The sequence below is a fragment of the Protopterus annectens genome, chromosome 13.part0 (assembly GCF_019279795.1).
Source record: "Protopterus annectens isolate FY-2018-M chromosome 13.part0, PAN1.0, whole genome shotgun sequence".
Classification (NCBI taxonomy): Eukaryota; Metazoa; Chordata; order Ceratodontiformes; family Protopteridae; genus Protopterus; species Protopterus annectens.
The window spans coordinates 351545470-351573453 of NC_056747.1; the positions used below are offsets into that span (position 1 = coordinate 351545470).

The following is a 27984-nucleotide window of genomic DNA, read 5'->3' on the forward strand; positions in this document are numbered from 1 at the left end:
AACAAAAGTTTAAAAATGCACTTCAGAGCATATAAAAATATATGGTTTCTTGGAAAAGCTAAAGATTAAGACAAAATGTGAGAAAAGGAAGAAAAAAAGTAATATGCATGGTATGGGGAGCCCAAGATGGGGAAAACAGAGGGTAGGACTGGAGGGTGTGTATGTGTGGGTGGGGTGGGCTGAAACAGCAGGCAGTGCCTAGGGCCTCATTTCACTTAAGTCAAGGCGTATACATAAAGTTGTTGCATCATTGTCGCAACTAAATGCTAGTAACTTTAAATACCCCTTTGTGAAATGGACAAATGCAGTGTGGTACATAAGCCTGTTGTAATGTAAGAGCATAGCAGCTACAGGTGACTACTAAAAGTTTGCAGCATGATCTAAAACGTTGCTTAGGAGGAGTGGCAGTGACGGGTGATACTTAACTAGCAGTGCACAGGGAGCCCCCAAAACGCCAATACCAGCCCTGATTATGAAGTTCCAGTGTAGGACTTTGACCAATTGTAATTTTCATTGGCTTGCCAGAAAATACGACATTTTAAGAAATACAGGTTAAACAAGAGAGACAAAAATAAGGTTATTCTGCAAAATCACAGTCATGCAAATGTTTTATGTTAGCACTTAGCATCAGCTACGGATTTTTTAACATGTTTGCTGGAGCTTTATAAAATACTGTTTCTGATGAGGTTTAGTTATCTTACAGTCATAGCAAATAGCTGTCGAACTAAGCAACATGCAAACAGACACCGAGACACGATCATAACTCTTTGTAGTGCATGGAGTCCATCTAGTCCATATACTAAGTGTTGCAAAAAAGGTTGAGTGCTTTACCGGCTTTGAAAGGCAGTCAAGTAATTAAGTAGTGTTGTTGCATTGACAAGTAAGGAAAGAGTAGCAGACAGTTTTTAAATACTGTCCTACTTTTTGATTTACTTACAGACTGGCGACTATAATAAACTTCCGCGGATGTATGAGTGAAGGAACGCCCCGACACCGGGCCAAAGCAGCGCTTAGTGGGTAAGGACGCACCTTTGAAAGTGCTGATATTGTCAAGTCGTACAATACAGTAGCGCATAACTAGGACATCATTTACCCGTGTTTGGATAGTAATCACGGCGCTCCGTGCAGCACACAGCTGCAGTCGATGGTTGGAAATGAACGTTTAACATTATACTAACCTAAGTCACATTTTCAGTTGTAGAGAGCGGGGTATTTCTTACAGTAGCTCTCAATTTGTCCAGATTTTCGCAGAATGTCCAGATTTTTGATTCATGTTTGTCCGTTTCTCATAAAACTAGTTTTCTGGCAAATATTTTAAGACTTTAATTGGAAAATAATATCAGACTTTTGATTTCAGACTTCATATCCTTCAGAAAATGTGTGCTAATGCAAAACCTGTTATTCATTCAATCATTTTCCAAGTTTGTAAGAGTAATGTTTAAAAATGTCCCTATTTTGGGCGCCCTTGTCCCCTATTATGCATGGCTTTGTCTAGATTTCATGCTCAAAGAGATTGAGAGCATACCTCTCAAGACAAGAAATCTGAGCAAAACCAGAAATAATTGGGGGGGGGGGGTGCAGGCCCCAAAATAGAGACAGATTTAAAATAATACTCCTAGCAACTTTCTGTGTTTATAGAATGACATATTTTGCATTATTATATATTTTCTAAAGGATATGACGTCTGAAACTCAAATGACTGTCATTATTCGGTACTAGTCGGTGACTTAAACTTACTGTGGTTTGCTAGAAAGCCACAAATTTTATGAGAAACAGACCAAAAATAAGAGGCGCAAATCTGGACAGTTTAGAGGTATATTTCTTAATGAAACTTAAGATTCCGATGACTGCCACACACACTCAACCTACTAAAAATAAAACACTATTTTATTAGCAATTTAAACAGCCTACCATTAGGTGTTACTACTACTTTGTACTTGACACATGGACCGATCTATAACAATTTTCTGCAACATCCACAGAAAAAAATAGAAAACCCTAAAAAGTGCTTTCCCCAAACTGTCAACAACTTGCTAGTTTCCTCTACAGGACACGACCAACGAAATTAGGTCAGTCCTACAAACCCCCTCCCACGACAACTATAAATCGGAAACCAATTCCTCAGCCAAACAGAACTGGACGGACAGCTACCTACATTGTAAGGCCAGTGTTTTAACTACTAAAACAAACCATGCAAAGTACATAATTATATAGCACGCCTGCGATTACTAGCAGCAGCAACACAACAACCCCAGGGGATCGCAACCTAAGCCCCTGCTTGAGTATTTCCGCGAAAATACAAAACCAAACAGCTGAAAGAACAGGAAGCTTCAGAGCAAATAGAATACACTTGCTTTGATACCGGAGCTCAGCATATTTTCTCTGGGGGCACGCATTTAACATTGCACTTATAAATATTGATACCCAGCGTAAGCTCTTACATACTAATACAATAGTACTACTGAACACGTTTTATTGTACAACACACTGTGATAAGCAAAAATCATCCTTGTGCATCAAGTCTCAGCTAGTTAGCTGAAGATAAGCTGATAGCCCCTCCCCACTTTCAATTTGGTCGCGCCCACGGAGTAACAATTTCCCTTTGTCGGGCAGTTCAGACGTTTCCTGTGTAGCTTCATAGAACTACGATGGCTGCCACTGAGATAGTTCGCCAAATGGTAAGTTAAAATGTTTTGTTAAATTTGCTTTTGTATAGTAAGGTTTATAGCTAGCTTCTTGGTGACTGTTTTGGGAGATTTACAAGTTCACCGCTTATGTGCATGGTTTAACGTATAGTGGATACACCCCCTTTTGTGGAGGCTAATTTTTTTAAATCACAGTTTTAAGCATTTTGTATAAATACGTAATATACACGTTTTTCCATGTGGTTTTGGTGTAGACCGGAGAACCAGGACCTTTTTCTTTTGTCCCGCATCTTTTTGCTGTGCCTATGTTTGGTCCGCTATTCCGTTGAAAGGAGGATGTTGTCACTCTCATTACGTGTGCTGGGCGTAGCCGAATGTAATGAATGGCTTGTTAGTAGTTCATGGTACTTTGGTAGTAACCTGTCTTGTGCGTTAGCCAGTGAGAACTGTTCAAGAAATATTGAGATAAAATGACTGTTGTAAAGGCTGGCTGACAATGTCATGTTTTGCAAAGTTAACAGCTGCGCTATTAAACGGTTTTGTCAATTCTCCCATGGTGCTTATTGCTGAGTTAGGGTGACAAGTCCTAAGTAAGAAATCTGGACAACGGCCCCAAAATAGGGGCAATTTTTAAATATTGCTGTTACAAACTTAAAAAGTAGGTGGAATAATAAATGTTATTAGCATAACTTTCCTGAAGGGTATGAAGTCAGAAACTCAAATGTCTGTCCTTATTTTGTCACTTCGGTCTTTCAGCGATTTGCTAGAAAACCACAACTTTATGAAAAATGGACCAAAAATATGAAGAGAATCTGTACAGTTTAGAGTTAAGGCGGTTCTTGACTGTGCGAGTACCATTGATAGGTGACTGTTTAACGTCTTTCCATTACAAGAAGTAGGAAAGCACAGTATACGGTATGCATTTGGGGGGGGGGGGGGTCTCATTGAATGCTTCTGTGTAGTATAATGACTATATGCATTTTTCTTTGCTATGATTTTATGTTTCATAGCCATGGTGGGAAAATAAACTATTTAATGATGGTCTGCAGATGTTTTTTTTTCCCTTGATGCTGTGAGTTTTCTGAATGCTACCGACGTATTGATGCAACGCAAGCCTTTTTTATATACTTTAGAAATAAGTTGGGGTTGCCACCTCTCCATTTCGCAGGACAGTGCAGTTCTGCAAAAAAAATGAAGAAAAACTAAAAATGTGAGATTTTAGGATACAATTTCTGAAGTTATTTCTATACGTGTATAAAACCTTGTTCTCTATCTTGAAGCACTTGTAACATAAGTACATCAGTTTCTGCAACAGTCGGCTTTCACTTTAGCAAAAAGTAAGTCCAGTCCTTTGTGTTGTGGGTATGATTTTTTCCTGCAAAATATATTTTGTGAACTAAGGGGATTTTAAGAGGCTCCATCGTAATAGAGTTCATCGCAAAAAGCGCAAATTGTTACTCTTGCAGTCTTTTGTTCATTTTGTTGTTTGTTGTTGTATGGTCCTTTTTATTTTAATACTGGAATGGTGATGCCTATATGACCGTATGCATACTTGAGACGTGCTCATTGGGCAGAAACTTCTAAATGAATCGATCGCTTACTGGTCCAGCTCCCAGTACTTTTTAATCCTTGGTACGCATACACTGCTTAACTTGCTTGTTCATAGAGTCCTACGTCTTTTTCACTTCTGTGGTGTTGTAATTCTTCAGTGCAGTCTGATTTGCAAGTGTCTTCCCTTCTGCACTCGAGAACTTTTCCAGGCGATATTGAGTTCCTTCAACTGTCTTGCATATGCACCTTTTTCCTTGTCAGGGATGCCTATTTTTACTTGTTTTTCATGCCTATCCCAGCTAGGGTTACCACCTGTCCCACTTTGTGAGGGACAGTCCTCTGGGCAGTTGGCCTGCAAAAAAAATTGTAAAAATGGCAAATGTCCTGAGATTTTAGGACAAAATTATTTCCTATATTTTATGTAATAGTTGCGTAAAACAGTTATTCTGTGTCTGAAACACCTAAATGCTACAAGAAACGGAACAAGCAACTAAAATGCTACAAGAATAAGCTTTTATTTAGGCAAAAAAGTGAAGTTCTGTCCTTTGGACTGGCCAGGGGTATATTTCGGCCTGCAAAATCTGATGTTTGTACACAAAATGTCCCACTTTGGGCATTTGAAAAGGTGGCAAACCTAATCCCAGCTGCATATTTTTTCCTGTTCATAAACTGTCCTGTCTGCTCTGCATAACATACTTTTCATTTGTCTCAGATTGGTACAGCCTTCTCTGCCCCCTTACTGACCACCATTATTCATATTCTTTTCCAAGCACTTTAGCTGTAACTGTTCATGCACGGCAGGATGTTAACCCACGAACACTTATGTGACCAGTTCAACACATGTATCATTTTGCATTAGCATCACCTACCATTGCTATAATTTGAAAGACAATACATCAGGTGGATTAAATGGCCACAGCCATGTGTTTATTGCCAATTACTGACAATGACTTTTACTTGCTGAAGGAAATTATTTGAGATGTACGCAAGGCAGGAATTTCGAGGAGGACATAAATACTACAGAACAGACAGCACTGTCAATATCTGGCCCTTTTGATTACTCCTGTCCATAGCATAATGTTTTTAATGTAATTTGGGGATGCCTTACAAACTGCCAGGGAGCCATTGCCGGTCTGGTTAGTCCCTGGCAACAATCCCCTTGGGGCTGTCTTAGCTGAGTGAGGTCCAACTAAAGAGTCCTGAGCGCCCCTCCTATTACCTTGGCCTTCCTTATCTTTCCTGCCTTCCTCTTCTCCAGCTCATCTCCTGTCACCGTAAGTGAAGGCCCTCCCGTGCTAAACCCACTTCTACCTCTGTATAGAAAACCTGCATACTGTCCTCTGACAAATGAACCCAATCCCCATCATACGTTTCTGGCCACCTGATCAGAGTGCCAGGGTGAGGAATGTATACCCCACTTATGTTCCTTAACTTGTATAGTACTACTGACTTGTGCCTCATCCTCTCTATTTAATTTCACATTTGTTGACCTGGAGTAGTCCGACCGAGCTACAAAAGTAGCCCTTTTTTCAGTGGAGGCCTGGGGAGAAAAGCTCCAAAAAAAATTATACAATAGAAGTAAAACAATTGCAGAAGAAATTACAATTTTTGTTGGTATTTGCAATGTTATACAAGTAATCATAAAAATGCAGGTAACGAAAGAAAAATAGACATTCATAATATCATAGACCTTTTCATCCAGCCGTAGAGTATTGGTTCAATATAAATATTCATAACTTGCAGGAAATTGGGAAGAGGGAGGTGGTATGGGAGTTAAGCTAAGGGGCATGTGAAAGTAGGTAAGTAGGAATTAAGCTGAGGGACAGGAAAAAAGAGAGACTGGTAGGCAAGGTCAAGGAGGATAAAAGTATTCTAGCAGAAATGAGTAGGTTAAAGTTAGGGGAGGTGGTCAGTTTGTGTATAAGGGTACAGTTTAAGGGGGGTGTATACAGGGGTAGGACCAGAGTATTTTTGTGTTCCTTTACGGCCAATTTAAATTGTTTGGGTTAGATTTTGGTCTAATCTGAAGTGGAAAGTTGTTCCAAGCCATGGTAGGATGATGGCTATTAAGGTTGCTACCCATTTTAGACCTAGGTTTGTGGATAAGTAGTAGGTCCTTGGTCAGAGCTTCGGAATGATCTAGTGGGAGTATAGTGGGATATACAGGAGGATAGGCTAGGCTGTAAAAAAGTTGATACAATATAGAATGTATAATCTGAAATAGAGAAGAAGCAGATTGGGTAGTTCAAGCCAGTTTAGGTGTGTTTTTAAGTGAAACACAGTGATTAGTTTTATGTATATGTTGGGCAGAGAATCTGGCGAGCTTGTTGTAGGTTGAGTTAAGTTTTGCACGTAGTGTGGCATTAAGGTGAGTGAGCATTTGTGAACTGTAAAGAAGACTGGGTAGTAAATGTGTATGACATTGGGTTACTTTAGCGTTGTTGAACTTTGTTTCTGTAAAGAAGCCCTAATTTTTTTATGGGTCTTCATGGTATAGTTATTAATGTGCAAATCAAATAAGTTGATGGTCTACAGTGACCTAAAAGTTTGGTACTAGTTTCAGAAATTATCAGAGTCTTATTGAGAGACAGTTAAGTAAAAGTAGATTTTTAAGATGGGTAAGTGATTTTGGGAGAAAGGAGTTTTTTTTTTTTTTTTTTTATTTAGGGTTATAGACTGGAGAGCCAGGATTAAAGTGATGTAAAAGCAGCTTGAGTTTAGGAGATGTGGGCAGAGGGGGGGTCCGTAAATAGTCATCTGCATATTGTACAAGAGATGACTGTGAGAGCAGGAAGTATAGAGTAGATTAGTAAAAATATTAAACAGAAGTGGATCCAAGATGGAGCCTTGGGGTACACCCATATTTATGGGAAGGGAGAGAGTGCAGAGAAACACTTCACAGATTTGAGATTGATCAGTGAGGTAGCTGGAAAACCATGTCATGGTAGCAGGAGAGAAGTTTAAGATTAGCCAGTTTACTCAGAAGTAGAGCATGAGAAATTATCAAAGGCTTTAGAAAGGTCAAGGAATAGACTTGAGCCAGGGATATAGTGTTAGGAGATCAGGGCTGTAGTTGTAATGTGTTTAGGGTGGAAACTATGTTGAGTTAGGGGTAAGTTTATCTTTTTTGTATTAAATATTGTAGTGTATGTGTATCCATGTTTCAAGTATTTTGAGAGGAGTGGCAGGATGGCTGTAGGTTTAAAGTTGGAGATGTCATGGGAATGTCCACCTTCATGGATAGGTAGTGTAAAATTCTTTTCACATGGAAATTTAGACTCTGTGATAAGAGTGGTTTATCAAGACAGATGCAGGAAAAGCTAGTGTATCGGCTGTAAGCTGGAGAAAAAAGGAAGGAATATTGTCAGCTGAGGTTGAACATGATTTTGATCTAGAGAGTAGAGATTTGATACAAGTAGTAGATACTGAATGGAAAGAAAATGATTTAGGGAAGCTGGAATATGAGGATTTGACAGAGTGGTTGTTGTCTCTAGCTAGAGGAGAGTTTGTGTTAACCTTCTTTGTAACAGATTCGATAAAGACGGTATTAGATAGTGGCAGTGTCTTCAGGTGTTCTATTTGGGTGAGGATTGGGAGAGGAAGGGTTCTCTGGATGTAATATCTGGTTTAATTCCAGAATTTTTTGGGGATTAGATCGTAGAGCTGTGGGAGGATTGAAGTAAAAATCCCTTTTATCCTTAGCAATGCATTTTTTAGTCTGGTTTTTAAGTTCTCTGTACTTTTGCCAGTCAGAGAGGGGGTTTTATATTTTGTCCAGATTTTCCACAGCCTGTCCCCATTTTTCATAAGGGTGTGGGTAGTCTTTGAGAGCCATGGGAATATCAAAAAAACCTTGCTTACAGCTCCCAAACACAGTAAATAACCGTGAACAAATATAAAAGTTGTTGATTTATTAAGCGCTCTTTTTAAAATCCACTTTTCGTCGAGTACACCTTACTCAACTTCATCAGATAAAAGTCTTAAAATAAAAAGAAATACAAATTATTACAACTAGGCACTCTCTTTAACTCTAAACTAGAACACATGCTAAACGCCTTCATTACTATTATTGGTTGAATGTATGCAGGATCACTGCATTGTTTAAAAAATTAAAGATACATTGTAGTGTTTCTATTTGTTACAAACATATTGTCATTTCCATAAAACCACACAACTCGTACTTGGAAGTGCACCAAACAATAGTACAACTGTTTACTACCAACTATATAAAGAATTGTACATATATTTAAAACTTATATGTGTAAGTATACATATATTAAAATGTTTTACATGTTTAAAAGTGACCTCCTGTTCACTACAAGCTATACATTTTTTTTTATTCTACTATGGGGCATCAAACAATTAACCAACATATCTCAGATTACAAGTGAAGAAAAGCTTAGCTTCTCATCACTCTGAAAACATCCGAATGTTACTACATTATATTATGCATATATTCATTTTGTTTTATTTTTTGTTTATATTTTCACCTACCCTTAAACAGAATAATGTGAAAACTATAAATATTCCATATTAATTTAATACTTAGTTATAAAAATGGTACATGAAAAAAGCATAAGTAATACATAATACTTCTAGTCACTCAAATTATTGCGGATTCCAATGGTGGATAACTCTACTCATCAGAGAAAATATATATGATGTTATCTGGCCAAGTTCTTCAAATGTAATATACACATAATTGAGCTCAATTCATTAATACCTGGATAGTGACTGACATTGAGTCTCAATTGCCAGATTAGTTCACTTCTTTCCAATCTGAGTTACTCCGGTCCCCCTCGACCATCACTGTCTAGTTGTTGGATAATCCTAAAGTAGAACTGATGTCCTGGATTCTCGTTGATATGTCTAGCCACATAACTTTCTATCGGTCTTGCCGATATAGAAAGCTGGACATAGAACACACTTAGCTAAATAATAAATAACTTGTTTACTTGGCAGTTAAATTTGCCCTTCGTTTTGAATTACCTATTTCTAATTTCAAAACTACTACCCACATCTATGTACTTACAAAAACGGCACATGTAACATTTAAACATGCTGTCTCTGCTACTTGGTGCCCTGGTTTTAACCTCCAAAATTGACTTCAACTTTGAAGTTGAGTGTACTCGATGAAAAGTAGATTTTCAAAAGAACGCTTAATAAATCAACAACTTATTCGTTCACGGTTATTTACGGTGTTTGGGAGCTGTAAGCGTGGTTTTTTGGAGTTCAAGCTGTTTTTTTGGAGTTGGTAACCTGAGTTGTTTTTATCCGTTTGTTCTAGCCATGGGAATATCTTAGATTTTATTCAAACAATACAAAGAGGTGCAAGAGAGTTTAGTAGATCAAGAAAGATAGTGTTAAAAGATTGGACTGCTTCATCCAAAGGGGCCTCTTTCTAAGGTGTGTCCAGTTAATTCTGGAGAGAAGGGAGTTAAAGGTGTTGTGGGAGACGTTGGATAGATTTTTGACAAGTAATATATCTATGAAGTCTGGAAATATGAGGAGTGAATCTAGTAACTTTTTTATAGGGGAGTGGTCACTGAGGATATTGGATAAGGTTTCAGGATTATGCTATAAGGTGGGCTCTGAGACAAGTCTTCAATCAAGTAGAGTGCTAGGAATTTGTGAGTTGTTGTGGTGTGTAGGTTCTGATATTAGTTATGTAAAGCCATGTAAGTTAATGTGAGAGGTAGATGTTGAGTCATTAATAGTTGGCCAATTTATATTTACATCACCAAGGATGATCTGCTTCAATGGACATGGGGGGGCACTTTCTTTTCTGTACCACTTCTGACTAATAGATAATAGCCTGTGGCCAGCACTAGTGTGTATAATTTACCTCCTGCATGATCAATCCAACCAAATTTTTAATTGGAAGCTGTCAAATATCATTGCCCCCTAAATGCAATACAATGGCGGGATGTGGGAGGTTTGCCCATTCCAGTTGCTCACTGTTAACAGTGCCCCAAGCTGATGCCATTGCATGCCTGATACCCTGACCCAGATCGCTTCACAAAAACCTTGATCCTGCCTTCAGTAGGATAAATCTAACCTGCCATGAACCCAACGACTGAACCTTTGGATAAATGAATAACTTTTTTTTTTTTTTTTTTTTTTCTCCAAATGTACTTATGATCTGAGAGTTCACCTGCCCAGCCTCTCAATGTCAGCCTGTAATGCTCCCATCGTAAGCATATGATGCTGCCCTTAGCTGAAAAGAATGTATATCTACCTGTGCCTAAGCCACATACCTTCACAGCTTTCTGGAAGATTGCGCTCACCTGATACTGAGTAACCAGATTCCCTTGTTGACAAAAGAACAGACTGTCTAACATAACCCCTATGGTTGTGTTTTTTCAACAAGACTGTGGCCAACTTCCATTCCAGACCCTTCCCTTCTTGATCTGTTTTGCAATTTGTCAGATAAACCCAAGTGTCTTCCCCAGACACATGTACACGTGCTTTTAAGGTACTGTCATCTGTTGGCTTTTCTTGCATGGTTGAATGATCTATGACCATCTAAAGGCACTACAAAAATCCAACAGAAAGGTATCTTGAAACAGTGGTACCTCATGTAAAGAGCACACTTTTCTAAAATGGCAAACCATTGTTGGCCCTATCGGGTACCCCTTGTCTCGATTCTTAAGTTTGCCTCCTCCAGCCCTTAAATATTGACCATGCTTGAAATTTGCCAAGTCTCTCAACCCTAGAGCCTGATGAAACCAGTTCAAGGCTGATGGTGTTTCTTGCCAGCCCCAAACTCCAACCTTTCTCCATTGCCAAAATATAAGCCCTAATTTGGTGGGGTGGAATTGGGTCATGCAGGTTTCCAGCCCCTGGATAGTCTAGTCTGCAGAAAATTGCTGTATGCATTTATTCCTTACCCTTGTTCTTCCAATGAGGGTATTGCACGTTAGCCACCATTCTCGACCACCTATAAGGCCCACAAGTGATCTTGCATTCGATCCAGTGTAGGTCTTTCATTTTGAGCAAGCAGTGTAGGTTTTTCATTTGGAGCAAGCAGCCTGAACCAGGGCAACTGTAAATGAGAAAGGGACTCTGCCAATGAGTTATTAATGCCTGGTATGTGGTGTGCCTTAACTGCGACATTTAGTGTTAATTACTTAAATGTGAAATGCCTCATCATTCTGTCTATTACTCCTTTACTCCCTAGTTGATCATTCTACCAACAGCACAGTAGTGCCTGTAGTAAACGGAGCAAAACCACCCTAACTTTCATCTGTTCTCCTTATATTTCTAGGGCCCCTTTCACTGAAAAATTCCATTTGCGCAATTGAAATATTTAACCTGTCCTTAAGTTCAGCCATGCCACACCGAGCCCCTACCCTTGGAAATAACTCTCCAAAAACCTATTCCCATTGCAATATCTGTAAGCACTTCAAGTGGAGGTTGTCAGTCTTCTGCCATATTGCTACCCCATTGTAATCTGCAAGAAACCTAAACTGTATCCCTAAATTCTCCTGCATTCTTTGTGAAACCCAAATTCGGTAGTGTGGTTTTGTGCAGCCTGGCCCCTTGCCAGCAAGCTACATCATAAATAAGCATCCCACTGGGATTACTCTGCTTGCAAAATTCATCAACTCTACTAACTTTTGCAATTGTTAGGACAGAATAAAATGACACAAACACTTAATGCTAAACTTACATTTTGCACCTTGTCTATTGGAAGTCTACACAGATCATTCAAGCTGCCCAGAAATGATGGACTGTTTGTCAGGTCTTCTGCTTTCACTGCTGTCACTGCCACCCGTAGTTCTTTGCATATTTGATTAAGGTGTCTACTGCTTTGTCGACTCCCACCCAATAATAAGAAATCACTTGAGTAGTGAGCATGCTATCTTCCACCATCCAATGTAAAAAGGTACTGAACATTTCAAGAGCAGCATGAACAACCCAATGGCATTCCTTTATTTATGTAATTCTAACCTTCAAAAACTAAGCCCAACCAACCCTGGTCTTTAGGAACAATGATCAAAAAACTAAAATCAGACTGCTTTTGCCATAAGGGTCTTTCTTCCTTTTTCCTGTACCTTCCTAACTGCCTCGTCAAATGAAATGTAATACACCAAAGTCCATTCATTCATTTAGTTGTTCTCAGACTGCCCCCTCAGGGTATGACAGGTGATGAATGAGACAGAATTCACCTGGTTTCTTTTTCAGACTACACCAGTAGATGAAACCTTCATTACTGTTCTGGGTGGGTGGGGAAATGGACCTGCCAGTCTGGCCGCTTCTATTTAATTCAACCTTGACTGTATTTGGATGTTGTCTTTCAGGTTTCAAATTCTTAATGATACCCCATTTTTTTCTTGCCTTTTGCTGGTATCCTAAACCCAGTAGTAAAACCCTTTATTTAACCATGCTGTTGCCTCTCTATCTGGATAAGCCTTGAGCCACTCACTTAAATGTCCTCTCTTACTGGAGTTGGAAGAGGGTCCTATGTACCCTCTAAAGGGATGTGGCATGCAAGAGCTTTTGATCTAGAGGCCTGAGACATAAACATGTGTGGTCGGTTGAGCCACTCACTTAAATGTCCTCTCTTACTGGAGTTGGAAGAGGGTCCTATGTACCCTCTAAAGGGATGTGGCATGCAAGAGCTTTTGATCTAGAGGCCTGAGACATAAACATGTGTGGTCGGGTGACTTGGCTTTCTGCATATCCTGCATTGATGTTGAATTTGCACTGTAACTGCATTCCTCAGTTTGCATTAGCCCGTTCATCTCTTTGTAGAGCTGGGTACAGGTGGATAACCATGAAGTAACTGCTTTCTTTTTAAAAGCAGTTTGCAATTGTGTGAGTGAGTAACAAGAATAAATTCTACCCCCCTGTGTCGTATGTTGTATATGATGTTTTCATGTATTGTTATTGCTACTTCATGCTTGCTTGAAAAGTTTGTTTGAAAACCCACTTTGTTCTCTGGTTCTGATTTATTTACATCCATTTTAAATCAATTGTAATGATGTTTTTCTTTTTAGTATGTTAATTAATGATTCCATTGTTTGAATACAAGGGCCCACAAGAAAATTATTTTTTACTTTTCAAAAAATGTTGATGCATTAACAACCAGAGACCTTGTGGGTGATTTGTGTAGATTAGGGTTTACCTACTAATGGCTTGAAATAGCTTCCCTGTATCCCAAAGGATTTTATCAACTTGTCTAGGTATTGCAAGAGACTATACCACTCCAAACTAATGTAACTATTCACTGGCATTGCACCATTTGTGGGGAAGGAAAGTCAAGTCACTGTGAGTGCTAATCTTCATTGTCACCACTGTTTGGGTATGTACCCATGGGAGTCCTATTAAATTTGATACTAGAGCCAGTTGATATTGGTGGTGTGTGCCCCTGTCTTAGTCTTTGTATAAAATTATGGTCAATGTTGCTTAAGATACATAGCCTTTCTACTTTTAACAATAAAGTAGAATATGTGCTGGGTCTGTTTTTTTTAAATGGTTAGCAAATTGATGTACAAGGTTACTTTTTGTCTTTAAGCAGATTTGTATTGTCATTTTACGTGTTTGCTCCATAGCTAGTTTAACACCTTTTTGTGTACTCTGACTGTATAGAAGATGCTGTTGAGTGAATCCCTACTAATGAAATCAAATGCTTCATGTTTAAGAATGTGTACAGATGCATTTTTGTTTAGGATAGAACTATTCTGGCTGTATTTTTCCCAGCTAGTTTTACAGTTAAGTTTATTTGTACAACTTTACTTTCCAGATAATAAAACAGGTGTTTGATCACTGCTGCAGTAGTCTTAGCTTTTTGGGTTATATCCTGCTGAGCATATAACAGCTGGCCAGCTTACAGGGCACCTTTCATGAGTAGAAACTGGTAGCCAGCTTGAGCTGAGCTTACTAAAAAGTTGGGTTTGGATGCCAAGCCCTTCAGTGCCTTCAGCACAGAGAGGGAGGGAGGCTAAAAGTCCTGACAGGGACAATGCTAGAGAAATGGACCACACCTTGGCATAAAAGACATACATAAATAAGGGTGTTGGAAAGCGTGAATAGCTACTGCAGCAGTTCTCATTTGTACTTCTGTTATGGTAAGGTTACATGCACAACTGTGCTACGTTCTTCTTCATTATGATCAGTGCTGCAGTAGCATTAGGGTGTGTGGGTAGATTACCATGTCTTTGACTGCAAGGATGGGGGTCAAGATGGTCCTGGAGAATGGTTCTAGCAAAGCCTGTCCTAAACTTGGAGAATTAATCTAGTTTTATAATGCTTTGTAAAGTGTGCACAAAGGACCAAGTTGCTGTTTCTAGAACACTTCTAGAATCCAACCCTGTTCTAAAAGTCACAGATGGAGCCAGGGCCCTGGTAAAATGGGTCTTGACCTTGCCTTAAATTGTTTTGTTGTGGGTAGTGTGTATGACAGAAGGTAATGGCATGAGGTGACCACTTGGAAGTCTGCTTTGACACAGGTTGTCCCTTTCTCTTACCTTCACAATAAATAATCAGTTGATCAGAATTCTTGAAAATATTGTTTTGCACAAGATGGGTACCTGAGTTGCATGTGGATATTCAAGGTATGGAGTAGCCTTTTCCCTCAATTTTGGGCACTGGAAAGGAGATGGATAAACTGATGCCACTTTTGGCATAAATGATTAGTTCTCAAGGAAACCCTATCTTTGTGGAAAGTGAAATAAGGTTGACCTACCATAAGAGCTTGCAACTCTAATATCTTCTTGCAAAGGTAAGAGTAATTAATAACACTCTCTTCCATGTAAAGAAATTCAAACCAGCCCAATGAACTGGTTCAAATGGAACAAGAGTTTGTTTTTCCAAGACAAAATAAAGATCCCAAGGAGGAGCCACCAGTGTGCTAGGAGGCTTCCCGTGCAACACCCCTTTAAAAAGCATTTTTATGAGACTGCATTGAGGGGAATCAATGGGCTGAAATGACTGACAAATGAACCTTAATTCTGGCATAAGACAGGCCAGATGGTGATGGTGTGTGCAAATAAACAGTGCCTCTAAATGATTTATGGTTATTTTCTTGGCACCAACTTGAAAACCTCTTCCAGTTACTAATGTATAATCTAGCAAGATGTTTTTTTGCCTCCTTTAATTCCTGTTGCATGTCCTCAGAATAATCTAGGCATTCAGTTGTAGTTTGTCAGGCTGTATAAAACAACTGTAGTCTTGTGGTAATTGCCCCCGGCCATTTCCCCTTCTTGCACAGAGTCCTGGAACAGAGTTTTGCTAACTGATTATGTGTGGAGGCAGAAAGATCTGTTTGAGGTGTTTCCCACAGTTGGGTCTTCCTGGAAGACCATCTGATTCAGTTTTCATTGGGGTAAGTGTGTCCTAGTCCTGCTCAGCTTGTCTGCTACACAGTTTTACTCTGACTGTATACAAGATGCTTGCTGAGAAAGATTGTTGAAAAACTGTATCCCAGGCTACCATTACTAGTGTGCACAGAGGGCAATATCTGGTCCCACTTGCTTGTTTACAGACAGCACCTCAGTGATGTGGTACATTAAACACTTGAGATTCCTGGAGCCAGAGATTGAGAGTCTTAGAGCATTTATAAATGCCAACATCTCATTGATGTTTGTTTTTTTATGCCTGTAGGTACTGCTCCCAGTCAGATTGAGTATGTTTTGATCAACTGTGCTGTAGCTGAGAGAGAATGGGCTACTTGTAGTGAGAGAAATTTGGGGTCTCCACCAGAAAATCTCCCTTTTCACTATCCCTGTAACTGGACTCTAGGAAGTTGATGTTGGGACCATTCAGGTTTGAGGTACCATTGGATTATGTGGTGTCTTGAAAGAGGTATCATGAGACTCCATAGATGCCATTAGACCCAGAATCCTTGCTGAGACAGTGTGAGTGGAACAACTCTGATCTGGATCTATTACTTTTTTTGAACTAAGGTGGCCAGAAGACACTCCAGGAGGACAGACGTGACGTTTGTGAGTTCTCCTGGAACAGTAGTCTGTGTAGCAGATTCTTTTTACTTTTTAAAAAAAAAAGACTCTACAAAGATAAACATGTCTAAATAAGGAAGAATTGCGAATAACTTTGTCTGCAGTAGGCTATCACAGGGGCTAGACACTTTTTGTGAATACCCTTGGAGCAGTAATCGGTGTAATGCAGCGAATTGGTAATGTGATCCAGGCATTGAAAACCTTATGCCTGAAATCCGGATCAGTAGGAATGTGATGACATATGCATCTTTGAACTCTAAGGTTAGTAGAAAACTCGTATGAGCTAATATGTTATGAAGTGATAGCATTTTGAATTTGCAGTGTCATATGCTGTTTGAGGAAAACATCCAGAATTGGTCTCCAATTACTTTTTTCTTTGACACCAGAAACCTTCTTGAATAAAACCCTTCTGCTAATTGGAGAGGAGGTACAGCTTCTGTCACTCCCTGGGAGAGCATATGCTGAATAAAAAGTGGGAAAAGAAGTTTGGTCTGGCGGGTGAAGGTGTATCCTGAAAGGAAGGAGAGACTCCCACTGATATCTGTAACCTTTATGGATTATTGTCTGAATCAGTTTGTCTGTTGCCAGAGAGAGAAATGAGTTTCAGAATTCCTGGAAAGATTAAGGGATTGCTATGGTGGGAGGGGGAGGTAAGTAGACTTATTACAGTATCCTTTTGTTCTGGGGTCCAGGGGACAGCCAACTGTCCCTAAAAAGGCAGGTGGGATGTGTGAAGTTTCTGTCTTTTTTTTATACACTCTTTTTCCCCCAAACATAACCAAACCGCTACACGTTTAGCTGATCCAACTGCTGCTAAGCACTTGGTTGATTTCATTCCTGTCCTTTCTGATGAAGATGGGGAAAATTGCTGATGGGTGTAGGTAAAAATGTATACTTCTACAACCTTGAATTTTCATAACATTTAATTGTCGGGCTCATGTTAAACTTTCTAACAAGTTATGAAAGCATGAAGAAATGATAAAACAGTTTCTTCACTTGAAGAAAACTACTTTGTTTCTTCTGTTGCAAGGGTCATTACTAGTTTACAGTGTGTATATGACACAATTGATACTTCCAGGGTTATAGACACTAGTACTGTTTTTGAGGAGATTTGCATGTCTGCATCTTCTGAATTTCCCAGATGATAAAAAAATGAGTGATCTAAAAGTGTGATAAAAGGGGCAAGCTGATTCAGGGCATCTTAAGTTTTTTCAACCCTCCTTTTCCAAAATTTTTTATCTCCTCATCCAGTTTAGGCAAAAAACAGAATAAAGTCTAAACAAAGCACAAGTAAACAGATGCTTAAGAAATGGCAAGGAGGTTCCAGAAAGAAGTGTTTGAACCTCCCAAAACCATTCTGACAGAGCAAAATTGTGTGGCAGACCATCTGAGCAGGACCAGGACAGACCCTCCCAAATGGACTAGATCGGGGGGGAGGGGGTGGTCTTCCAAGGTTTGAGCATTTGTGGCGTTTTCAAGTAGACCTTTTTGACTGCCTCTTGTGAAGAAATCTTCAAGTAGACCTCTTTGTTCAGACAGTAATTGACTGTCAAGAGTCTGTTCCAGGACTCCATGCAAGAAGGCTTGGAAGACTAGATGCCTTTTTCTTTTCCTTGGACAGGAATGTTTATTATATGCTTTTCCACCCTTTCTGCTAATATCCAGGGTACTTGTGAAAATTCCGAAGGGATCATCCAAAATCATTGTGATAACTTGCTTCTCACCCAGGCAACTGTGGTTCTCCCTGCTTTTGGAAATGGCCAGGGGCAATTACAGCAACCTTCTACACAGACTGGATCCTACTCACACATGAACAGGGATGTTTGATACTCCCCCATCAATCAACTTCAGCTGACTGCCTGAATTATAGGGTCCTTAATTCCTTTTAGGTACCCATTTGCTGAGTATGTGCATCAGGTACTTAAGTCAATATTTTAGCAAATGGAAAAGGTTTTATACTTTTTTTTTGGGGGGGGGGTCAACAGCATTATCTGCACCCATGCAGGGCTAGTTGTTTCTGGTTCTACAATATTTATGCGAGTTGGTATCCTGTGGCCTGCCTTATTCCACTGTCAAGGTTCGTTTATTGGCTGTTTCAGTATGTCTGCCCTTGGATTCTCCTCCTTTCAATGCAGTTTCATGTCAGAATGTTGTTGAAAGGGGTTTTGCATAAGAGGCCTCCAAGAAATCCAGAGGCCTCTCCTTGGGATCTTAACTTTGCTTATTGAAGTAAACACTCACTACATTTGAGCAGACTAATCTGGCTTACCTGAGGTTCTTAACAACATGGGAAAACAGTTTTACTGAATTTTTTTTTTTATTCTGACCTTTGCAAGAAGGGTATTTGAGCTGCAAGCCCTTAAAGGTCCATCAACCCTTTCTGATTTTCCATAGGGATATGGTTTCTCCTGAGAACTAATCCTTTTATGCCTAAAGTGATATCCAAGTTTTATTTAAGCCAAACTATCCATCTGTCTCTCTTATTTATTTTTTTCTTTTTCTTTCCTGAACCTAAAAATGAGGAAGAAGTAGGACGCCATACCCTGGATGTCCACTGACAACTGTGGTACTGTCTTGACAGAACTAAATCTTTCCGATGTTAGGATCAAGTCTTCATTTCCTGTGAAGTAAGAAAGGTCACTCTATGTGAAAACAGACTATTAACCTTGTTATACTTGCCATATAAAAAAAGAAAAGAAAAAAAAAAACTGTTCTAGGTAGGGTTAAGGCCTTTTCTACCAGGGCCTTGGCTTCATGTATGGCTTTTTGGAAAGGATTGGATTGTAGAAGTTGCTACTTGGTCCTGTGTACATAATTTTACAAGTCACTGTAAGCTTGATTCCTTCTCTAGGACCTCGGACTTTCACCTCCCAAATGTAGTTAGCTAAGGTAATGTCCCCATATAGCTAAGGCCACTGCATCATTGATCTGTATGATGAACAAACTACAGTTGTGTAACTAAAACTTACCATAACTGTAGATGTTTTGAATGTTCACTGCTGCAGTAGCAACTCCCTCTGCTGGCAGGAAAGCTCTGAAGGGCTTTGTGCCCAAGCTTTTCTTTTAGTCTCTTCATCTTGAGTTGTCTGACAATTTGGGTATGTGAAAGGTGCCTGATGCTTTAGAAGCTGGTTGGCTGTTGTCTGCTTGGCAGGATGTAACCCACATAGCTAAGACTACTGCAGTAGTGATTATTCAAACATCTACTGTTATGGTAAGTTTTACATCTGATGATGTAAATCTTTGTTTAGTCATTACAAATAGGACCTCTGTTCTGTCCTCTGAACCGATATGGCCATTTCCAAGCTCACGCCAGCCAAAAACTGTCAGCTAAGACCTACCCACAATGCCCCTCTCTTGGTTGCTTCGGCACCATCCCCAGCCACAGTGCTAACAGTTTCTTTGGCTCCATAACTCAAATATCTGCCCAAGGACAAGATACTTCCACTCCGGTGCATACCGTCTCTATTCCAACAGCAGTGTTTTCCCTGTCGGCACCATCCACCCTTGCTGCAGAGCCGATGCTCTCCCGAAGCAGTGCTTGGACTGTCCGTACCTAGCCCGGTGTCTGTTTTCTCGCTGGTGCCGTCTGTGTCATGGCTCCGACAGCTTCTAGTTCTCTCAGAGCTCCTCATGGTGAGGTGTGATCCTGGTTCCGAGGTTATCCCTCTGGACTCCCAACCCTCCTCAGATGGGCCTGCTGTACAGGTAGTGGACTCTGTCAGCACCAATGACATCCGTATCAGAACCCTCCTCTAGAATGCACCTCTGCCAACCTTTTATTTCGGGACCCCAGGCATGGGAGTCACAAGAACCCTCTTTGAGGGGAACCCCTTCTCCAGGATCATCCTCAGAAGATCCCACTGGGGAGCCACCCCGGAAGAAACTGCAAGAGGAAGCACCTTGATTCACCAGAGGAATCTGTCACCAAAGACACTGATTGTGATGAGGGGGAAGGGTCCCCATGGTCTCACCCAGATGACATCTCATTCGGAGACCTTCTCAAAATCCTCAAGCAACTGGGAGGTTAAGTCCTATAACCCTTCTGAGGAATCTGTTCTGCAGGCCTTCTGTGCCTGCCCATCTACTTCTTGGGTGACTCCACCGGCAGATGACCTTGTTAAACTCATTGTGCAGCGTGCCTGGACCTGTCCCTGAGGCCAGACAATTTTATCTACACCTGAAGACCAGCCCCACTGGTCCTAGCAGTTGACAGTTGATTTCTATGGTTGTGGCTGTGGCCACCAAGAAAGAACTGGCAGAAGATAGCTGCACCATCTGTCCTACAGAGTCCCAGACCATGGACAGACTAGGGAAATGGACCTGTATGAATGTCGTTGAACTAGCACACTTTACTCGCCTCCAAAGAGACCTAATTTCCAAAAAGTCTTCCTCTTTGGTGGGGTACCGCCTGATGAGGTGCGTGATACTTCCGCTAGCTACCCTTGAATCCGTCTCAAACTCCTCAATGTGTTTTGATATCTCATTCCATTGAGGGGGCAGCTCGAGCTGCCGCATCAGTTGTTGTCATGAGACGTAATGCTTGGATGCAGTTGTGTGACTTCGCAGACCCCTTTAAATCTTTCTTCGTCAATGCACCTGTCTGAATTTTGGACCCAAAGTACGAGACACACTTGGAGTGAGAAAGACCTTGTCTGCTGTGGGCATATGCCTTTCCAACCCCCAGAGGTCCTAATTCAGGAACCAGAAGGGAGGAAAAATATGGTTCAAGAAATCCCAAGGATCTTTTCGTGATACTTGTGGTGAACAATCACCCCGGGGCTGAGGGGGCAACTCCTATATGGAAGACTTCCCTTTTGGGGTAGAGGGGGTCTGTGTAACCAGGGCGCTAGAGATTCTTTCTCCGGCAGACACTCCCAGCGCTCCAGAGCAGCGGTCCGATTTGCTTTCTTCTGGAAGCAGTTGGAGGTCATTTTTCTCTGCATCTACCAGCCTGGCATCTTATTACTACCAATGTTTGGGTGCAGAGAATAATATCCAGAGGCTACCAAATACCATTTGATTTAACTCCCAGACCCGTCAAACAAATCCTCGATGTACCACCCAATCAGAGGGAATTAGCCTTGGAAATAGAAAAGCTACCAGGGAAGAGAGTCATCCAACCAGTACCACCAGACCAGGCAGGATCCGGGTTTTACTAGAGGTTCGTTTTAGTGCTAAAAAAGACTGGGGACTGGAGACCAATCCTGGATCTCTGCCTATTGAACAAATTTATCAAACATCAAAAATTCCGGATGGTCACGATACAGTCCATTCTTCCCTTCCTAGGGAGGGATAATTGGATGTGCTCTATAGACCTCCAGGGCACGTACTACCATATAAGATGGATCACTGCTCCCAGAGGTTTCTCCACTCCTGGCTGGGAGCCGATCACTACCAGTTCAGGGCACTGCAATTCGGTCTCTTGACAGCTCCTTGAGTGTTCACCAAATGTATGACAGTTGTGGTAGCACATCTTTGACTGCAAGGATTTAGTGTTTCCCTATCTAGACGATTGGCTCCTTACCGCTCCGACCAGGAATCTTCTTACACTCAAGGTCTCGTGCTCTGCTTGGGGGTTACAGTCCATAAGGACAAATCTCCAGTGTCTCCAACGAAGACACTGGAATTCATTAGAGCGGTCTTAGACACAAAATATCCTATCGAGCTTCTCTTCTCCCATCACAGGCTTTCAAAAATAACACGCCATATCCAAGACTTTCTTCCTCCATCCTATGTACCAGCATGTCTTGTAATGCAACTCTTAGGCTCCATGGTGGCTGCTATTACGTTGGTACCACTGGCGAAGACTGCACATGAGTATTCTACAGTGGATCCTTTCCACACAATGGCCCTTGCTAATTTACTCACTTGACCATATATGTCTTTCAACCGTTGCAAGCAAGAAATGTTATGGTGGATGAGCCCACAAACGAATCTTTGGTGTAGACCGTTCTGTCTTTCCCAACCCTCAGCCACGGTGACCACAGACGCTTCCCTGTTGGGGGGGGGGCGGCATTTCCAGGGAAAGACTGTTCAAGGCACCTCGTTCCCCCATGGAGGCCAATTTGCACATAAATGTCCTGGAACTGAGGGCAGTTGTCTTAGCATTGCAAGTGTTCCATACATTCCCTACCTTCTGGGACCATTGCAATTCAGTCAGACAACATGTCAGTCGTCTGGTATATCAACAAGCAAGGCGGAACCAGGTCTTTCCCCCTGTGTCGGGAAGTCATGAGGATTTGGCATTGGGTGATGGCTTCCAACTGCTTCCTTATAGCAACACACATTCCCAGGAGTTCCAACCTTATTGCAGACAGTCTGAGCAAGAACATCCTGATGCCTCACGAGTGGTCCCTCAACCCTGTAATATCGGATCTTCCAATGCTGGGGCAAGCCTTGCTGCGACCTGCTTGCCCCCCAACTACAAATGCAGAAGCTACTTTGCCCTGATCCCCTCCCTCAGGGGGGAACAAACGAGGGATGTTCTTAACACACGATTCGCCACCAGGTCTTCTATATCGCCACCAGGTCTTCTATATGCCTTTCTTCAGTTTCCCCTCATTCCAAAATTTCTCCAGAAAGCTCAGAGGTTGAGAAGCAAAGTGATCCTCATTGCCCCCTACTGGCTTTGTCAAGTCTGGTTCCTGTTTCTATGGCCTCATCTGATTCAAAGTCGTGGATCCCATTCCCAAGACCTGTTATCTCATCCTCTGGGACTGATCCATCCGAACCTACACAGTCTGAAGCTCACAGCTTGGTCTTACAATACCTGACTACTCTCTTGCATGCAGGAGCCTCCGCTTCGATCACTGTACATTTAGCAGCGATTTCCATTTTTCAAAGTGGTCTTGATAATTCTTCAATTATGTCACACTGCCTATGCAAGACCTTTTTGAAAGGAGTATTATGTTAAACCTCTGGTCAAGCCTCCCTTAGAACCCTAGGACTTGACTTTTGGTATTTCAGTCTCAGGTTCTCCTTTCGAGCCTTTTGATTCATGTGATTTGAAAGTTTGTCATGGAAAAACCTTACTTCTAGTAGCACTTGCCTCAGCGGAAGAGTATCTGAGCTGCAGGCTTTTGAGTGTCCAGAGTCCTAACTTTATCTTCCACATGGATAGGGTGTCCCTTCTTTCTTGCCAAAGGTCATTTCTGGCTTTTCCATTAACCAATCTATTGACCTGCTGGCTTTCTTCCCCCAGCATTCTAACAGGGGGGGGGGGGGGTGTACCTTTTGCACACCCTTGATGTGCATCGGCAGCTTCATTGTTATTTGGACAGGATTAAATCTTTCAGGAAAACAGATCAGTTGTTTGTGGCCTTTGCAGGACCCAGATTGGGTAAACCTGTTTCCAAAGTGACTTTATCCTCCTGGCTTAGAAACATCATTACCTTTTATCTACCAACAGAATAAGCTATCCTTGCCTTCCAGAATAAAGGCTCATTCTACCAGATCTATGGCTACTTCTGTAGCATTTCATTCCAGAGCCTCTATGGATGATATCTGCGCAGCAGCCACTTGGGCAAGACCTCATACTTAATTACAAATTGGATTTGGCCTCCAGGGGACGCGCATCTCTTGGTTCTATGGTGCTCAGGAATAGCCTTCCTTAGGGCTACCCAGGAATCAAGTAGCTGGGGACGCAGTCCTATTTGTAATGAATGAACAAAGATTTATGACCTCTGAAAGTTATGTCTTACCATAACGTTCCATCTGTGTTTTTTAGATCTTGGGTCATTCATTCCTTCCCCCTGCCTGTCGTCCTGGTGGACTTTAGGAACTCCTGGTTAGGGTATTTGCTCGGACAGAGTCCCCTACTATTTTTTTCTATTACTACATCTATTATCTAAGGTCGGACAAACTCTATCTGGAGTAACTAGGAGAGGGGCGTTATGGGTAGGCCTTAGCTGAGAGGTTTTGGCTGGCGCGAGCTTGGAAACTGCTGTATCAGTTCCGAGGACTGAACCAAGGTCATATTTGTAATGAACAAGCAAAGATCGACATCGCAGATGGAACGTTATGGTAAGACAAGTTAACTGAAAAGAAAAACTAGTAGCTGTGTAAGTTTGCCTGCGTCTTGAGTGATATTTTAATAAAGGTGTTTAAAAATGTAAAGTTGGCTGCATTTAAGATGTTTGTGGTGGTAGTAAGGCATGTTGGGGAGGTTACCGGTCACAATACCAAGTTCAGTCTATCTATAAAGGGACTGCTACCTTTTTAATAACCTGTGTCCTGATATCTGTGACTTCCAGAGTTAGCATTGGGTTGTTTTGTGTGTTTAAAAAATTTATTTTTTAAATATAGTGGGTCCTATTGGGTTTCAGACATTATATTAGAAGTCCAGTATTAACGTTTGTCCTGTTTTGTTAGTGCAAGGCAATGTATTGCTTTGTGTCCTTGGTCTTTGTGTCCTGGATGCAAGGACTAGGTACCCCCTCAGCAATTTGCTGGCTTTGTTTTACCTGACCAATACCTACATGTTGACTTTTTTTAATGGAACCTTACAGTACCTCTTTGTAGAGCATTTAAAAGTAAGGACTTGATGTTTTGTAGTAACTCTGTTTCTTTTGTGCAAGAGTTCTTGGGTCATGTGATTGTAACAAGTTATAGCTGTAATAGTATGGAAATGAAGGTGTGACAAACTTCATATATGTACTCACAATATCAAAAGTTATTTCAGTTAACTTGGTAGGTGATAATGGTTAGATCCTTTTCAGCCACAACGTTGGCTATTTTGAGTTGTAAGAGTATAAACTAGCAAAGCCTTTGGAACAGAAGCACATGTTCGGTATGCAAAAATTTAAAAAATATAGTTGGAGTAACTGACATTTAAATAGCACAACCGAGATGCATAGTTGAGAACGTACTAAAGATGAGCCAATACAATATTAATTGCAAAAGAGGGTATTGATATGATTGAGAATTTTGTCAAATAGTGTTGAGCTTAAAAACTTTCAGAGCAGCTTGTTCCTCAGGGCATTTAAAGTTGAGCAAGTTGCAGCTGGATACTGATGTATTTTTTTTAATACTACTTGGGCACCATCCTGCATTTGGATTTTTGCGACTGGCCAGCACTTTCACACAAAGTCCCTTTAGTTTACTGGACTCTTCTGTACCGCTGTCTGATTTTATGTACAGTATTATAAAATCACTTAAACTTATGAAGACAGCTGTAACAATTATGAGTCTGGAAATGCATCCGGTTTAGCCACACCACTTGTCTAAGGATGGACTAGTTCTTCCTGGTTAGGAAATCCATTAGCTTTAGCTGTAATGCCAGGCTTTACTTTAAGGCTACTCTCTACTTGTTGAGGTTTGCGTTTTAAAGGTTTTCAGGGAGGTATTCTGCCGATTATGTAGAGGGAGTCTATTCCAAAAGTGGGAAATGTTTGGTGGTGGTTTCACCAGTGGATATGACATTTTATACCAGTATTAATTGAGCTGTTTTCACTGTTTGAAAGTGAAGCGGGTGTTTGAAAGTGAAGCGGGTGTTTGAAAGTGAAGCGGGTGTTTGAAAGTGAAGCGGGTGTTTGAAAGTGAAGCGGGTGTTTGAAAGTGAAGCGGGTGTTTGAAAGTGAAGCGGGTGTTTGAAAGTGAAGCGGGTGTTTGAAAGTGAAGGGATCTTGCCTAGTGTGTAAAGCAAGGCTAAAATGATCACTTCTGTCTAATCGTAAAAGACTGAATAGAGAGGTAGAGATTTCAATTTGCTAAGAGTGGCTTAAATCCAAGCTTTTTCTGGTTGTGAGTCTTGAGCGCATAGTAGAACTAGAAAACCTCATGAGAGGCCCATAACTGGTCTGAGGGAAGGGTCAAGAGATGCCATGACAAAACGTGAGAGAGGCATAACTACCGTCTGACTGCAGCTGAGTCATGGTGGTCAAAAAAAGATCATTCTCAATGTGGGTACTCTGTTATCTAATAGGGTTTGCTTTTAAGAGGAGAACCAACTGTAGTTCTCCAGTTTTTAGTTATGTAGCCCAACTTCTCTTAAATGTGTTTTAATCTTAGCATCTCCATAGGCTATGTGGTGTTCGGTAATTGAAGTTGGCAGCTTGGGTATTGTGTTAATTCATGAAGCTAGTGTTTAGATTTTCGAAAAGTGAAATAACAATGGAAATTGGGTGTGTGGAAGGTGTTAAGTTGGAACTAAATTTTTACCAACAAGGGTATTGGCTATACTTTCTGGATCAGAGTGGAAGCTTAAAGCAAAACAGTGTGTTCCTAATTTTTTTTTTAATTAACTTGACATATTTGATTACCTGGAAAATCGACTGGATCAGAGCCCATTTTCAGCGGCAGTCCAGGGAGAGAAGCTCCAAAGTATTACAAAATATTTTAAGGACAATAAGTTTACAGTCTCATAAAAGTAATACAAAAATACCAAATTTCGCATAAATGTAGCAAATTAGCCAAAATATGAAAACATTGGTTATATACAAGTTGTATGACAGTGATTTAATAGTTGTATTTTGGCCAGTATATAGAGAAGTTAAAGGTAAGTTAAGTACAATACAAACAGGGATTGCAGTATTAAGTGACCAGAAAAACAGGCTTATGGAGCGAGAACCAGTGGATAGAAATTGATAGAGGGAAGTATGTGAAGAAGGGAGAGTAAGGAAGTATAAGGTATGAGTAGGTAGTATGTGAAGAAGGGAGAGTAAGGAAGTATAAGGTATGAGTAGGTAGTATGTGAAGAAGGGAGAGTAAGGAAGTATAAGGTATGAGTAGGTAGTATGTGAAGAAGGGAGAGTAAGGAAGTATAAGGTATGAGTAGCTATTTGTTCACATTTGGGGATATTTTTATCTTGATGTTGTGCAAGAACAGATGGCTAAGAAGTCTTTCAGAATGGTTTTGAAGGATGAGAGCCAGTAAAACTGAAGAAGGCCTTGTGGTTTGTCCTCAGTACTTGAAGCAGTTAACTGGCTTTGCACTGTCTAATGGCATGCTTTGCTTGCCTTCAGCTGAGTAACCTCGTATGGCTACATATTTGACTCCTTCAGGAAATCTGCTTGTGAACTGTTAAGTTGTGGATATAGTTGGTTGCTGACTTAAGTGTATAAACATGGAAAAGTGCAGTGTGCTATGGTTCTCCATGTTGCAGGAAAGAAGCCTTGAAAGTTTGATTTTTCTCTTTTAAGACAGAAATGTTACAAAATCCTACTCTGAGGCTAGTTTTAGTTGGTGAGCTGACTCTACCATCCTAGCCTACCTTTCTCCTTTAATATAGGTAGAAATTCAAGAGAGCACTGACTGGTATGTTCTTGAAATTAAAAAAAAAAAAAAAAATCAAGCAAAGACTTGGTCAAATTTCTTGATTTGAGTTTGTGTGACACACAATACTTTGTATTCATAATGATTAGATGTTGGGCAGATTATTGCAAGAAGTGATTTTAACATTAAAGCAACTGGTGTCTGAAGTGTGAATTTACTTTGACATGAAAGAGCTCACACAGGACCTGGAAGGTCGACAGGTCATATAATCGACACTCATTTGGTCGACAAGCAGATTTGCCCCCTTCCCCAATGTTGTGCAACCCTGGAGTTGATATATATATAGTTGGGGGGGGGCAAAGCCCCCCACCTAAAATGCTTGTCGACCAAATGAACTGTCGACCATATGAACTGTCTACCATGTAAGGTAGATATATAAAAAAAAAAAAAAAATTCATAGGTTCATTGGTTCATACTAGGCTATCTGCCCTGGGGCATTTATAAGCCTAGCCAGAATGTGTTTGGCTTTCGCCACCCATTTAAATTTATTTTTCTATGCCCTTTTTCAAGGTGAGTATACTGTGCCTCTGTTAACAGTGACACAGAAGTG

At 40.7% G+C, this 27984-nt stretch overlaps 1 protein-coding gene across 1 annotated transcript in view; it reads left to right on the forward strand.

Annotated features, from left to right (window-relative positions):
* Window positions 1-2270: 2270 nt before the first annotated feature.
* Window positions 2271-27984, forward strand: part of SEPTIN6 (septin 6) — a 1039180-nt gene continuing 1013466 nt past the window's right edge. The window contains exon 1 of the mRNA XM_044053963.1: window positions 2271-2678. Within this exon, the coding sequence (XP_043909898.1) occupies window positions 2649-2678 (30 nt within the window). The 5' untranslated portion in view covers window positions 2271-2648. The remainder of the gene's footprint in view (window positions 2679-27984) is intronic.